General features: G+C 55.1%; 5 protein-coding genes across 5 annotated transcripts; 4 read left to right on the forward strand and 1 right to left on the reverse strand.

Moving 5' to 3' along the window:
* Positions 1-1,534: 1,534 nt before the first annotated feature.
* KEL3 (Kelch repeat-containing protein 3) lies at positions 1,535-3,753 on the forward strand (the record flags this gene model as incomplete). Its single annotated transcript, XM_032019987.1, has 4 exons — positions 1,535-1,585; positions 1,649-3,139; positions 3,190-3,429; positions 3,484-3,753. 4 exons carry the CDS (start codon positions 1,535-1,537, stop codon positions 3,751-3,753), a joined length of 2,052 nt encoding a protein of 683 aa, XP_031882886.1.
* A 314-nt stretch (positions 3,754-4,067) lies between these two features.
* Positions 4,068-5,649, forward strand: CGGC5_v000941 (DNA-dependent metalloprotease WSS1-like protein; the record flags this gene model as incomplete). Its single annotated transcript, XM_032019986.1, has 3 exons — positions 4,068-4,200; positions 4,251-4,422; positions 4,473-5,649. The coding sequence occupies 3 exons, from the start codon at positions 4,068-4,070 to the stop codon at positions 5,647-5,649; spliced, it is 1,482 nt and encodes a 493-aa protein (XP_031882887.1).
* Positions 5,650-8,696: 3,047 nt separating this feature from the next.
* CGGC5_v000942 (uncharacterized protein) lies at positions 8,697-9,300 on the forward strand (the record flags this gene model as incomplete). The annotated part of the gene is made up of 2 exons (XM_032019985.2): positions 8,697-8,878; positions 8,994-9,300. The coding sequence occupies 2 exons, from the start codon at positions 8,697-8,699 to the stop codon at positions 9,298-9,300; spliced, it is 489 nt and encodes a 162-aa protein (XP_031882888.2).
* Positions 9,301-9,749: 449 nt separating this feature from the next.
* On the reverse strand, positions 9,750-10,686 carry CGGC5_v000943 (uncharacterized protein; the record flags this gene model as incomplete). The annotated part of the gene is made up of 2 exons (XM_032019983.1): positions 9,750-10,357; positions 10,419-10,686. 2 exons carry the CDS (start codon positions 10,684-10,686, stop codon positions 9,750-9,752), a joined length of 876 nt encoding a protein of 291 aa, XP_031882889.1.
* Positions 10,687-11,517: 831 nt separating this feature from the next.
* Positions 11,518-12,343, forward strand: CGGC5_v000944 (uncharacterized protein; the record flags this gene model as incomplete). Its single annotated transcript, XM_032019981.1, has 3 exons — positions 11,518-11,666; positions 11,848-11,953; positions 12,257-12,343. 3 exons carry the CDS (start codon positions 11,518-11,520, stop codon positions 12,341-12,343), a joined length of 342 nt encoding a protein of 113 aa, XP_031882743.1.
* Between the last annotated feature and the right edge of the window lie 1,139 nt (positions 12,344-13,482).

The raw sequence follows: 13,482 nt of genomic DNA on the forward strand, positions 1-13,482 counted from the left end.
GGCTGAGTCGGCGTCGGATGGCGGTTGGGCCGAAGCTCAGACGGCGACAGACGTGCGTTCGACGGCGCAAGCTAGGCCCGGTTGCCCAGGAACGAGGAGCGAGGGACGAAAGACGCGCAGGGCGATGGCGTCTGTGAACGGAGTCGGTCGACTTCTAGCGGCAGACCCACGGCCTGTTCTCAGTAAGGGGCGAGGGTTTGACCAGCAGTGATCGGAAACTTTGGGCGCACAGGGTCCGAAGTCTAAGAGGGAGCGGTTCGAGGAATGCACACAGAGCAAGGGCGGAAGGTTGTGGCGCTGGTCGTGTTGGTGGTGGTGGTGGAAGTGGCAGACGCAGAAGAGTTGCGAAACGAAGTTCAGGTTGGCTGCTGGTGCCGACAGCGGGTGAGACGAGTGAGCCAGCTCTGCTGCCCTGGTCGCGGTACCCCCGAAGCTCCCGCCAATGGCGATGACGTGAGGCTCCACATGCCGGCTTGCGGCTGCGCTGCATGCAGGGTTGTCTGCATAAACCGTGCATAAGATGCACAAATCCCACATTGCTTTTCGCATGTTTATCAACAACCCCAGCAACTGGGTACGATGAGCTTCCCATTGACATGTGATTGTGGCTTTTGGCTTCCATCGTGTGTCCTTGCGAGTCTTCCAGATCCTGGCCATGAAACGTTCTGGCGCCTGCCGGCAGGCTTCTGTGCATATCCAGCCAGCAGCTTAGTCGAATGGAAGTTCAGCAACACCATCGAACAGGTCTCCTACCACACTCACCTCCAGGTTGCAATTGGCCCTTGCAGCAGATCCCCAGACCGATCATCACGGTTGTCTTGGACTAATGTTGTTGAGCTGTTGGTCTGAAACTTGCCTAATCCGCAACAGCACGGCGCTGGCCCAATTCATTGGCTGCTGGTAGCGTGCCGCGTTGCCCGCCTATCTTTGTAAAATCAAGAACAGCCACGTTTCCATGTTCAAGTACCTGTAGAGAGCATGCGGAGGGGATGAACTCTGGCATGTGACAAGACAGTTTAAAACGCCTCTTTCAGAGCTCTGGGATCCATCTTGTCAGCATCCGGTCCGTGCCAAGGCGTCCTGTTATCTAAGGGATCGCTTGGACGGCAAGACACGCGACGCTGAAGCTTCTTCAGAGCCTATTTGCGTCCAACTTATTGCCTTTGTTTGAAGGTGTTCTTCAAATATCTGAAAATGACGGTAATCGTTGAATTTCATGCACCAGCGGATGCTCCAGCGGATGCTGGTCATATTTGACGGGCTGGTTGCTTCTGAATACCCAACATCTTTCGCAATTACATATGGCTGATTTTCGCACTGTAAATAAACCTCATCAATGCGAGGAAAACACAGTGATTGCGGGGATAATTGAACTGTACGCTCGATCTGATTTGCCCCTCACTCACTCGACATGAAAATTTCCAGCGTGATGAACCCCACCATCGTCTCATCCCACCATTCACCCCGCCGACGTCACAAAAGTCAACAATAATTTGCCCGCGCTTTATCACTGCACTTTTTAAGACCACCCAAAATGGCCAAGGCTAAGAAGGGCGGCAAGAGCGACGAGAAGGCGGCCAAGGCAGTACGTCCCTCACCAACATGATCAAGCTTCCATTCCACCTTGCCTAACTTGGACATGGAGTAGGCCGCAAAGAAGGCAAAGCAAGCCAACAAGGGTGAAAAGAAGGCCAAGACCAAGGCTGCGAAGCTCGAGGGCAGCGATGCTGAGGACGTGGATCTCGAGCAAGTGCTTGAGGAGTACAAGAGGCAGCAGGAGCAGTTCCTCAAGATCACCGAGACTGTGGCTGAGGCGCCCCCTAAAGCTCGTTCTGCCTCCACACTCATGGCCTCGCCCTGTGATCGCAACAATTTGCTGCTCTTTGGTGGCGAGTACTTCAACGGTGCATTGGCGCAGTTCTTCAATGACTTGCACATCTACTATATTGACCGCGATGAGTGGAGGACCGTGACGTCGCCGAATGCGCCGCTGCCGCGCTCCGGACATGCGTGGACTCGGGCTTCCAACCCGAACCACATTTACCTGTTTGGCGGAGAGTTCTCCTCGCCGAAGCAGGGTACTTTCCACCACTACTCGGACTTCTGGCGCCTGGAGCCTGCCACGAGAGAATGGACAAAGATTGAATGCAAGGGCAAGACACCTCCGGCGAGAAGTGGTCACCGCATGACATACTGGAAGCAGTACATCATTCTGTTCGGTGGTTTCCAAGATACGTCAAACCAGACCAAGTATCTCGCCGACTTGTGGATCTTTGATACCCAGAACTTCTCGTGGTTCAGCCCAACGTTGCCTCCGGCTCAGTTGAAGCCTGACCCTAGATCATCCTTCACACTGCTCCCCCACGAGCAGGGAGCGGTCCTCTACGGAGGCTACTCCAGAGTCAAGGCCACGGTTGCAGCCAACAAGCAAGCCAAGGGCTCTGCTCAGGGGCAGAGGAACATCCTGAAACCCATGGTTCACGATGACTGCTTCTTCCTCAGAATGTCTCTGCCCGCTGAAGGCTCACCGGCCACCGCCCCTCCCGTTGTCCGCTGGGAACGACGCAAGAAGCCTGCCAATGCTCCTAACCCCAAGCGAGCGGGTTCCACCATGACATGGCACAAGGGACGTGGCATTCTGTTTGGAGGTGTGCATGACGTGGAGCAGAGTGAAGAGGGCATAGACAGCGAGTTCTTCAGGGAGTTGTTTGCATGGAACATTGAGCGTAATCGCTTCTTCCCGCTGGTTCTCCGCAAGGCCCGTCAACAAAAGAAGCAAGTCGTTGAACAGCGCGGTGGCCGTCGCAATAGAGCCCAGGATCGAGAGGAGGAGCTTCTCAGACAGCTAGCCGCTCTGGAGACGGGCAAGTCTTTGGAGGACGCCGAGGACATGGAGCTTGACAAGAAGGAGGAGTCCGAGGAGGAAGTTAAGCCTTTGAGGGAGATGCCCATCACCATGGAGCTACCTCATCAGCGATTCAACGCCCAGCTTGCCGTCCAGGACGATGTGCTTTACATCTATGGTGGCACGTTCGAGCAGAAGGATCGTGAGTTTACATTCGACGATCTATATGCCGTGGATCTTGGAAAGATGGATGGATGCAAGGAGATCTTCAACAGGCCCGTCGAGGACTGGATCGTGAGCGCATTCGAGAACCTTCTCTCCGTTCCCATACTGACATTGCATAGGATTCCGAGGATGAAGACGAAGACGACGAGGACGACGAAGATGATGAAGACTACGACGAGGATGAGGATGAGGAGATGGAGGAAGAGGAGAAGCCGAGGCTGCACACGGAAAGCAAGCGCAAGAAGAAGGTCGACGAAGCGTCTGTTGCCGGTTCTGAAACCACCGCGGCGGCATCCACGGAGGATGACGATACAGAGGCCACAGAGGAGACTGTCGATGACGGCCTCCCTCATCCTAGAGTGAGTAACACCCTGCAAGCACCGAAATCAAGCCTCGCTCTAACAACCACACAGCCTTTCGAGTCCCGTCGTGACTTCTTCGTGCGTACCACCGCGGAGTGGCAGGAGATTCTTATGACCAACTTGCGGTGGAAGAACATCCAACCAGAGACACTCGCCATCAAGGAAATCAAGGCGAAGGCTTTCGAGCTCAGCGAGGAGAAGTGGTGGGATTGCCGAGAGGAGATCACGGCTCTGGAAGAGGAGCAGGAAGCTGCTGGCATCCAGGAGGTTGTATCGCTTGCTGAGAGGGGCGATGCGTCTGGTGGTGCAAAGAGACGATGATTCATCAAATATCCAGCCAGATAGAAATCATGAAAATGTTCGTTGAGAGTATAGCAAAACGGAGGTGTTGGAGGGTTGACCTTTCGATTCGATGCACCTACCTGACCACTGAAGTGCCGCACGTGACCCCGCGTCTCTGCACTATCGCCCCTCCGCAGGCAGCTGCGTCCTCTGTCGCAAAAGCCACTTCAAGCAAACGCGTGAAACCAGAAAACCAGCCAAGCACTCCGCGATTTGGAATCCCATGATCTCCGGATTTCGTACATCTGCGGTTTGGGGATTAAGCTGTCGTTTGTGTTCATCTTCAGCCCACCATGCCGATCGGCATCCAGCGGCTCAATGCGAAGCGCTCGCACCCAAATGATCGCATCATCTTCATCAAACCGCTTAAGGGCCCAGGCGAGAAAATCGCCCAGGACTATCTGGAGAGAATTGCGGCGCAATGCTGTCAGTCTCCCACATGATGCAGCCCGAGGAACCTGGCTGACCGAGAAAAGTACCCATCATGAAAGAAAACCACCTATCGGTGATGTCATTGGAAGAGTATGAGCCGAACCCTGAGTTTGTCGGAAGAAACTTCAATGCCGGCGAAATCGTGCAGCTGGTTCTCAAGTCGCGCTCTGGGAGATGGCTTCCCTTTGAGTATGTCCAGATGGTCATGATGCACGAGTATGTACGCACTGTTCGAAGACGGCATCCCGTATCTCACCATCTTCTAGGTTGGCGCACTGCAAACAAATGAATCACTCCAGAGCATTTTGGGCCGTCAGGAATCAGTACGCCGAGCAGATGAGAGGCTTATGGCGGCGAGGCTACACCGGCGAGGGCATCTGGGGTCGTGGCACCTTGCTGCAGACGGGCGAATTCCAGAACAACGTGGCACTTCCTAGCGAGCCACTGCCGGAGCATCTCTGTGGCGGAACATATCGCTCGCGTGGTCGCAAGAGGAAGGCCAAGCCCAAGCTCTCCTACAAAGAACAGAAGGAACGTCGGATTCTCAAGAAGTTTGGCGCAAACGGCGTTGCGCTCGGTGCGGATGAGGAGACGAAGGTCAAGCTGGAGGGCGGCAAGCGCACTCAAGCAAAACCTCGCGTGGCTGGGAGTGCCAGAGGCCGCGAATTACGAGCAGCGGCAGCATTGGCGCGCTTCGACCAGCAGAAGAAGGAACCTCAGGAGGACTTCATAGTCAAAGACGAGGAGGACAGCACGGAGAGCGAGTACGAGGACGACCCGGTGGATATCAAGTCCGAGGACGCCGTTGATATCGACGGCAGGAAGATGCTTGACGGCAAGGGTCGCGGGATGATAAAGGTCTGCGAGGACGAGAACCCTGACGATCAGGATGCGCAGACTGAGCTCCTAGAGCTGCGCGCATCCGTCAAACAGTGGCGACAAACACATCTCAGTTTCAAACGCGAAGACGAGCCCTCGGCATCGGCAGCTCAAGCTAAAGCAAACAAGCCAAAGCAAGAGAAGCGAAATACCACGACGGATCGAGTCTCAAAGCAAACATCCCCGCCGAGAGTCAAAAAGGAAGAAGGCGTTGAAGACGAGCCAGTGCCGATTTCGGAGATTGAGAGCGCACCACCGCCGGTCAAGAGAGAAGCAGATGACGATTCGCGGCCATTGCCAGCCGGCCGTCCGAGCTCGCCGATGCGTCCGTTATCAGTTACCGATCACACAAGAGCAGCGCCTTCGTATATCCGCTGTGGAGTGTGCTCTTTTGAGAACCCGCTCCTCTCGATAACCTGCGAGATTTGCTCCCACGTGTTTGACCCGGCAAGCGTGCCGAACTCCTGGCGGTGCGACCGTGAGCTGTGCCATAGCACTCAACATCTCAACCCCGGCGACTTCGGGGTCTGCGGATTATGCGGCCAAAGAAAGAAGCAAAACTGATTCAAGCCAGCAACTGGTCGCCTCCGAAGATTCATGACAAATGTTTTTGGGTGCTTTGCCAACAGAGCATTACGTTGCTTTCTCGATGAACAACTTGCAGGAAAACTGATTGCCAGGATGGCGGAAAGGAAAAAGTCATGAGCTATGAGGCTTTGAACGCATGTTAATATCAATCACTATCCGCCCCCTGCAGAACTGACTAAGGGGACGGGCCATAAGGCTCATTTTCTTGGCAGAGCAGCGGGTCCTTCACTTTCGCGATAGATTATCTACCTGTTATTCTGGGAAACGATATCCTCCTCCGTCCCAAAAGTTCGTACTCAATTTACGAGAAAAAAGCTTCAGCCCAAGACAGTATTTTAGGCTCACTTGTCAAGTCTTCAAGTAAAGTTCGGCTGGGCTGGTCCCAGTGGAACCCGGACCGTCCGCAGCGTCCGCAGTGCGCTGAAGAGCGGTTCGCCTAACCGACACCCTGGGCGGGTTCAAGAGAGGGGCGTCCAGCGGCTTAATCTGTACGAAACATGGAGAAGGGAAAAAGGAACCACCAGACCAGAGCCGATCGATGGAGCAGGGCCTTTTGAAGTGGGCTGTTGCGAAATACCGACCGGCGCTGCGTTGCCGAATTGACGTTCTTCTCGCAAGGTCTTACGAAAAATGACTTGCTTGCGGGCTTTTCACAACACACAATCACCAAAAAGCCAAGAGGACACATTTTCAAGTTTTCTACCGCAGCCAAGGGCAATGAAACAAGAAATATCAAAGGAGGAGTTGTTCGGGATTGTCAGGGCCAAGAGCTCCTACTGTAAGGGCTTCTCGGTAGTGTACTTTGTTTGCACGAACTCGTTTGCGCCGCCTCCTCGATGACAATTGAATACAACCCAGAATGCCGGGAGCTATGGACGGCGCGTGCGGGACTTTGGGTTTTTCAAGGTTCGCTAAGGTGTCTGATAAACAAAAGATCAGCAAGCTTGGATAGACGTGACTTCAGCATGGTTGTCACAGATGGATTGCACTCTGTGCCTATTCTCGGGGATCTGCTCTATATCGCGGCGCATCCTATTGACAAGCTACAGCGAATCAGCCACCACGAATCAGCCAACCAACCCAGGCACGCAATAACCAGAGCAAAGCAGAACGGGATAGCCAAGCTATCTTAAGCCTCAGCCAAGGGTTTCGCTATCCCCTTCGTCACATCATCGCGCACCCCGCGGCACTTGTGGTTGGTGATAGCTCCAACGTTCAAGATCGCGAAACTAGTTAGCCCAAAAGAGGGAGGTCGAGGCCCGATTCCTCTTCCCCTCTTCGCATCCCCGGAGCACACGCACGACTGCGGTAGGTGGTAGTCGCTACCGCGCCGGAGGGACCCAAGTGCGAGCCTGCAGTGTTCTTGTCAGACGGTGGAGATTCGCGGGAATACCGGGATGGCCCCACCGCTCGAGTTTCAGAAGCCTTAAAATGGCACCTCGTCGTCTGAACCGAACGGCATGGGGGGCCCATGTTTCACTTTGCGACTCCGGATGGGCGCCGCCGAAGACAACTGGCCCGCCTGTGAGCAACGCCTGTGGCCGCCTGCTGGCCTTGCGAGTGATCACCGAAACTTGTTCCTGTGTTCCTCCCCTTTCCCCTTTCCGCTTCCCGACCTTCCGCAACTCTCAGTGTCGTGCTCGACGTCGGTTGCGCTCATCACCGTCCCCTTGCCCCCGTCTGAATTCCTGCCCATGACATGACATCCAGAGAGGAAGACCCCTGCGCACGCACCGCCCGGTATCGAACCTATCGAACCTCATGCGCCGAGAGCACCAGCCCAGCGCCAACCGTCGATCCGGGATAGCGACTAAAGAGCCCCCCCTGACCTTGGGCTCCAGGCCCAATGAAGTGGTGACTCGAGGTTTAGCCTAACGGTACTAAGGTTAATGGGGACGACCTGCCAAAAAAGACAGGTCGTGAACCTGTGACTTTCGAAGCTGCCGGCCCCAAGCCACCATCGCGCAACGACCTCTCTCTGAGTCCACGCCAAGTGTCAAGTCAAACCTGGCTCCCCTTCTCCACAGCAGCGCAGGAGCGATGCGTGTCGTCAGAAGCTCGATGTCCGCGCGGTTCGAATTCTCCATTGGTGATCTTGTGCTTGCGCTTGCGTATCGCAGGTACGCCAGCACCATCTGTGCAGTTACAACAGGTACAACATGACTGATGAACAATATCCGTCTGACTTACCTTCCCGACAGGGGAGGCAGGTGGTGGACTCCATCCCATATCGGTGTGGCCCCATCAGTCCGATTGCCAGTGGCCACCCTTTTCATTGCGCAAACATGGAGAAGCCCGGTCCAAAAAAACCTGGGAACCGGGGTCTGGTGTGATTTGATTTGGGAACCTGAACAGACAAACGGGTTCAACTGCAAGAAAATAACCATCGGCTGAGCCAAGGCCACACCCCCCTCCCCTCCCCAGATCCCAGACTTTAGTGTGAGCGGGAAGGAAAGGGCCAAGGGACGGAAGGAAGGAAGGAAGGAGAAATTTTGAAGATTGTGTTACAAGCTAACCACTACTTAGTGGCGTGCCCTTCCTCCTTCATCGTGCTTCCTTTCCTAGGCTCCCTTTCCTTCTTCTCTCCTTCCATCTTTGAATTGTTTTGTGAACTTTCCCACATTCTTTTCCAGCCAAACACGCAAACAAGACAGTCTGTTGACCGTCACTTCCTTTCTTTCTTTCCCAACCGACGATCTGTGATCCGTTTTTCCATTCTTTCCCTCCCGAGAGGTCGACCTTGTTCTTTTTTTCGACAAGCATCCAAACGAGTCAAAACGTCCCAGCACTTTTCAGTCATTCTCGAAATACCATCGCAAGTGAAGTCAAGCCACCTGAACGAAGAAAAAGAAAGGAGACATTCCGAGTTCGCAACCGAAACGAAACGAAACGATCTCGCAGAGAAGGACTCGAGAATCAGTGGCTTGTTCGAGAACGATTCAGAACCTCAACCTCATTTACACCAAAACCCGAAACACTTCGAGACCACCACCTATCAACGACAGCAAACAACAATGTTCACCATGCTCGTCCACACCTTCGTCCTCCTCCTCACCGCGACGGCCGCCCTCGCCGCCCCGGCTCAGCACCGTCACTGGCCGCGCTTCACCGTGCCCCAGCAGCACTTTGAGGTCCTCGGCATGCGCGCCCAGACGGAGGTTAACCCGGCTGCCGTGTTGGAGGCGACGTGCATCGACCGCAACGCGTATGTCTTCACTTACATCATTTCCTCCCATGATCATATTCAAACCCCACTTTCCAACTTACACAAACACCCGCAACACCATTGCATCCAATAATCATGTACTAACACATCCCAGCCACATCGTCTCCCACGACGCAAACTCAGCCGAGCTCGCCATCTGCGGCGGCATCTCTGGCTCCGCGACCGCCTGCAAGGGCAACCCGTCCACCACCGTCGGCCAGTCCGGCTCCGCCCGCTTCACCATCAAGCCCACAACCGCAGGCGCCACCATCAACATCTCCAAGAACAAGTGGGAGCAGTGCGTCCGCGCTGCTCGCGACAAGTGCCCTACCGGCAGCGTCCGCGCCACCTGCTCCGGCGGCGCCACCTCCGGCGACGTCGAGTTCATCCTCGAGGCCATGCCTCCGTCTGGCGAGCTGTAATACAGCTTCAAGCCTAAATGTTCTGGCGGCGGGTGAGGGGACGTTGAGCAAGGCGTGTGTATCTTTTTCATTTTTCTCTGTTCGACACAATTTTATATTCTCGAGGAGGGGTTTTCTTTGGTTAGGAACTCTTGCTCTGGCTGTACCGTGGCTCGGCTCTTCGGACGGTAGAAGATCTGAACACCTGTTGGAGGATTCGAGCCGTGGTCGGCTTGGTTGAAGCTTCGGCTGTATATATCACGGTGGCCAGAAGGTCGTCTTTACATGTACAAAAGCATTCCGTTAGGAACTGATGAATCAATCCACGGGCTCAAGTCAAAACAATTCGTTCCATTCTCAAAACAACTTGATGTGGGGTATCATGAACGCCATCTCGAAGCTCCCAGAACCTCCTTGAGTAAAAAACATAAAAAGTACCAGATCTTATAACACAATCCGTGGATCCCTCCTCAATACCCATACCTCGTAGCGCACTCCTCACGGTGCGTCTCCAAACAGTCCAGCGCGCACACCCGCGTCCCGCACTTCATACACTTCACCCGGCCCCAGTACCCGCAGACCTCGCAGAACGTCCGTTCGGGGTACCGCGTATCCTCGTCGGCCCACTCCGCCCGCGCGTCCCAGAAGCTCAGCATCGGCTGCGCGAGGAGCCAGCGCAGCTCCTCGTCCGTCGGGGGCTCGGGCACGCGCGAGACGAGCAGCGGGTCTTCGTCGCCCGGGTGCGCTGGCGGGAGCGGCTTGTCGTAGGGCGCGAGGACCGGCCCCCCGCCTGAAGAATCCCCGAGGGCGGGCGGCGCGGCCGCCATTTCGACGTCTTCTGGCTCGGGTACGGGTGCGGGTTTTGGGGTTGATGTCTTTGAGCGCTTGGCGGCGTTGCGCTTTGTGTGCTGGTTCGGGTGGGGTGGTTTGTTCGCAGGCTTCGCAGTGTGCTGGTTCGGGTGTGGCGCGGGGGTGTTTTCTGCGTGGGAGATGTGTGCGAGGTGGTCGTCGAGGTGGTTTGAGAATGTCTTTTGGGACTGGAGGATTTTGCGGACGTTTGGTGTGCTTTTCGTCTGGGCTGCTTTTGTTCGTTTGTGGTAAGCCGGGGGTGCCTATGTACTTGTAATGGAAAAGCTCACCTCTGCTGCCACCCTTAGCAGGAATGGGAATTGTCGCGTCCCTGCCCCAGTCCTTGTCCAAGGCCTCGAGCTCCTTGCGGATCTTGGCCTCCTGCCGGACGTTGAGGTCGGAGGCGGAAGGGTTCGCCTTGGTGCGGGCGACGCGTTTGCGGTTCGCGGGCTGGAGGGCGGCGGCGGCGGGGTTGACGCCCGTGTCGGGGACGTAGGCCCATCCCGGGGCGGAGGTCGTCTTTGCGCTTGCGAGCTCGTAGACGCCGAAGTTGTTCATCTTTTGGCTTCGGGGTTGGGTGTGTAGATGTTAGAGTTGAGCGTTGGTGCAGGACGCCTCGGTAGGTGGTCAAGAAGCTCGACTTTTTTGTGACGAATCAGAGTTGAGGAAATTGGTGATGGGGTAATTTTGGCCAATGAGGCGTGGCTGGCGACAACAATTGAGAGCTCCTTAGTGAGTGCGTAGTAAGAATAGCTAAGAGATATTTCATGAAAAGTCAAATAATGCCCCAATTTCGACACTTATGCAACTGCCATTCGATTCTTCACCCATAAGACGTCATCATCGTCTTTCCCAGGTCGCAAAACGCCGACCAAGTGCCGGAGCTTTGTAAGAGAAGCACCCCTTCCGAACCCCCCCTTCAGTGGGCCATGAAGCCACCACCCCCAGACAGCAAATCCCCCAGACACCGAAAAACCTCGAAATTTCTGACCAATGGGCTGTGCCCAATGGCTTCCCGGCTAATCCCGCCGTGGCCGGCGCTGACGGAGGACAACGGTACCTGAGGTAATGGGCGGCGCAGCGGCAGAGCCAAGCCCAAGCAGCACCGACTACCTACCTGCGCAACAAGCATTAGCCGAACCATAGCTTCCCGCCCAATTTACGACCGACCCGAACCTGCAATTCCAACCTCCATTGCATACACCACACCCCCCCCATCCCATCTTGCCTCCACCACCGGGTTGCGAGCTCTTATTTTTTTTTTCTCCCTTCTCACCACGACACACAGAACCGAGCAAACCTCGTGAGCGACCAGAACTCACCTCTCGCCCCGGTCGCACGCACACGAAACCTCCCCGAATCGAACGCCCGACGACACACGACGCAACAATGTCCTCCCGCATCCTCTCCCGCGCGCTCCCCCGCGCCTCCGGCCTGCCCATCCGCGCCGCCCGCTCCTTCCAGACCTCCTCCGCCCTGCGCGACGCCGCCGCCGCTCCTCTGCCTGCCCGGAAACCCGTCGGTGCCTTCCGTGGAGGGTGAGTGTCCTCCCTCCCCCCGTCCGGCCGAGCTTCGTCGAGTTCGCCTCCAGCTGCCCTACGTCATGCCCGCTAGGGGGACTCAATCGGCCTCACGTGCAGGTCGCAGTCGCAGACGCCACTATATATTCTTGGGCTTCATAGGAGATGGACATAGCGCTAACCTCAATGCTTTCCGCAGTCTCTTCGGCTTCTTCCTCGGCAGCTCCCTCGCCGGCGCCGGCGTCTACTCGTACCTCCTCCAAGAATACAAAACCTCGAACGAGCTCCTGACGGAGGATATCTACGTGCGTCTTTGCATCTGATATTGTCTCTCTGACTCCCGATATGCCCCCGCGCCGGCTCTCTGCATGTCTCTTCTTTGTCTTTCTCTCTCCTCCATCCGAGGGTTTCAGAGGAGCCGGTTGAACATCCTTTTCTTGCACGCTGCAGAAGGGGGCATTTTCCCATATTTTCTTAGTAGACTTTGCCCTTCCAGTGTGGCGCATCTTGTTCTTTTTACTTTTCGAGAATTCCCTTCTCGTTGTCGTTTTTCTGCTTTCCAGCGCTTTCGAGGGGATGAAGTAAAGCTGACCAGTTTCATGCCACAGTCACTCCAGGCCGCCGTCCAGCGCGTGACCAACTACGTCCAGGCATTGGAGGAGAAGATGGATGCCCTCGAGCGCAAGAGAAAATAAAGAACAACAGCAGCCGGTTTTCTTCGTGGAAGCGACAGGATGGAGAGTCAGGGATACATTGTGGTAATTGCGGCGACAGGAGGCGGGGGGCATGGATGGATTGGGTTTGAGGGTGGACAGCACACACACAAAAAGCACCAAATACAACAAAGGCAGCAGCACAATGGTTCACGAATCGACGTCCCGAAACAAACAAACAGGTTCTTTCATCTCCTCTCTTGCGAGGTCACTGTGAGTGAGTGGGCTGGGTAGGTGGGTGTATGTTTGGATTAGTGAGGTGAAGCAAGGTGTGGATGTGTATACCAAGGATGTAACAACATGCAGCGAGATGATGGCACGACGAATTTCATACTGGTTGTATTGAACTGCTGGGTGTCCGTTTGCTGTTGGTGCTGAATGTGTTGAATGGTATGCCAGTATTTAAGGTCTAAAGGACTGGGCTATCTCGGAAACCTGACAATCATCGTTACCGATCGAGTCTGTTGCTTCTGGCAGGATGGGGAATCATGTCCAGCCTCAGGCAGACGGACAGCATCCGTGACTTTCGATGCCGAGGGGGTCGGGCAACGTCTCGGATCAACGTCCGCCATCTTTGCTACCCTGCGGCACTCTTCGTTTGTTCATCCCCATACATTCTCGATGGGGTTGGCTTCCCGGTAGCCGTCCATCATGAACCCCATGACTGTTACCGCGGCGGTTGATACTGAATCACTAGGTATACAGGGAACAGTCTCATTTGCTCTCCAATTTGATGTGAGGAACTTAGGCTTTATTGATGCACGCTCTTGACACGCACTGGCCTGCCTTTCATACCTATGTACTGCGGTCCGATGTTAGGTATTTTGTCTAGACTATTGTAAACATCAAGCTGGCTAGACGTGCCCAGGTTATCGGCATGAATAGAAATCTTAGTAGTTTCCCCTATTGCTGCGAAGCTGAGTTCTGTGTAATTTCAGGGGCGGTAGAGACGGTACAGCTAGCAGTAGAACCTCACAAGATCGACAGGGGAGAGTCTCTGGATTTACGACCAAGTCGTCGACAATGAACAAGACATGTATTTAAGTGCTCCAAAGCAAAGATTCTTTTGCTCACTCCAATCAGATGGTGGTAATGTTTCTTGTACGATGTGAAGTTCCCAG

This window comes from Colletotrichum fructicola (assembly GCF_000319635.2).
Source record: "Colletotrichum fructicola Nara gc5 chromosome Unknown KSG_Nara_v1_contig01, whole genome shotgun sequence".
Classification (NCBI taxonomy): Eukaryota; Fungi; Ascomycota; class Sordariomycetes; order Glomerellales; family Glomerellaceae; genus Colletotrichum; species Colletotrichum fructicola.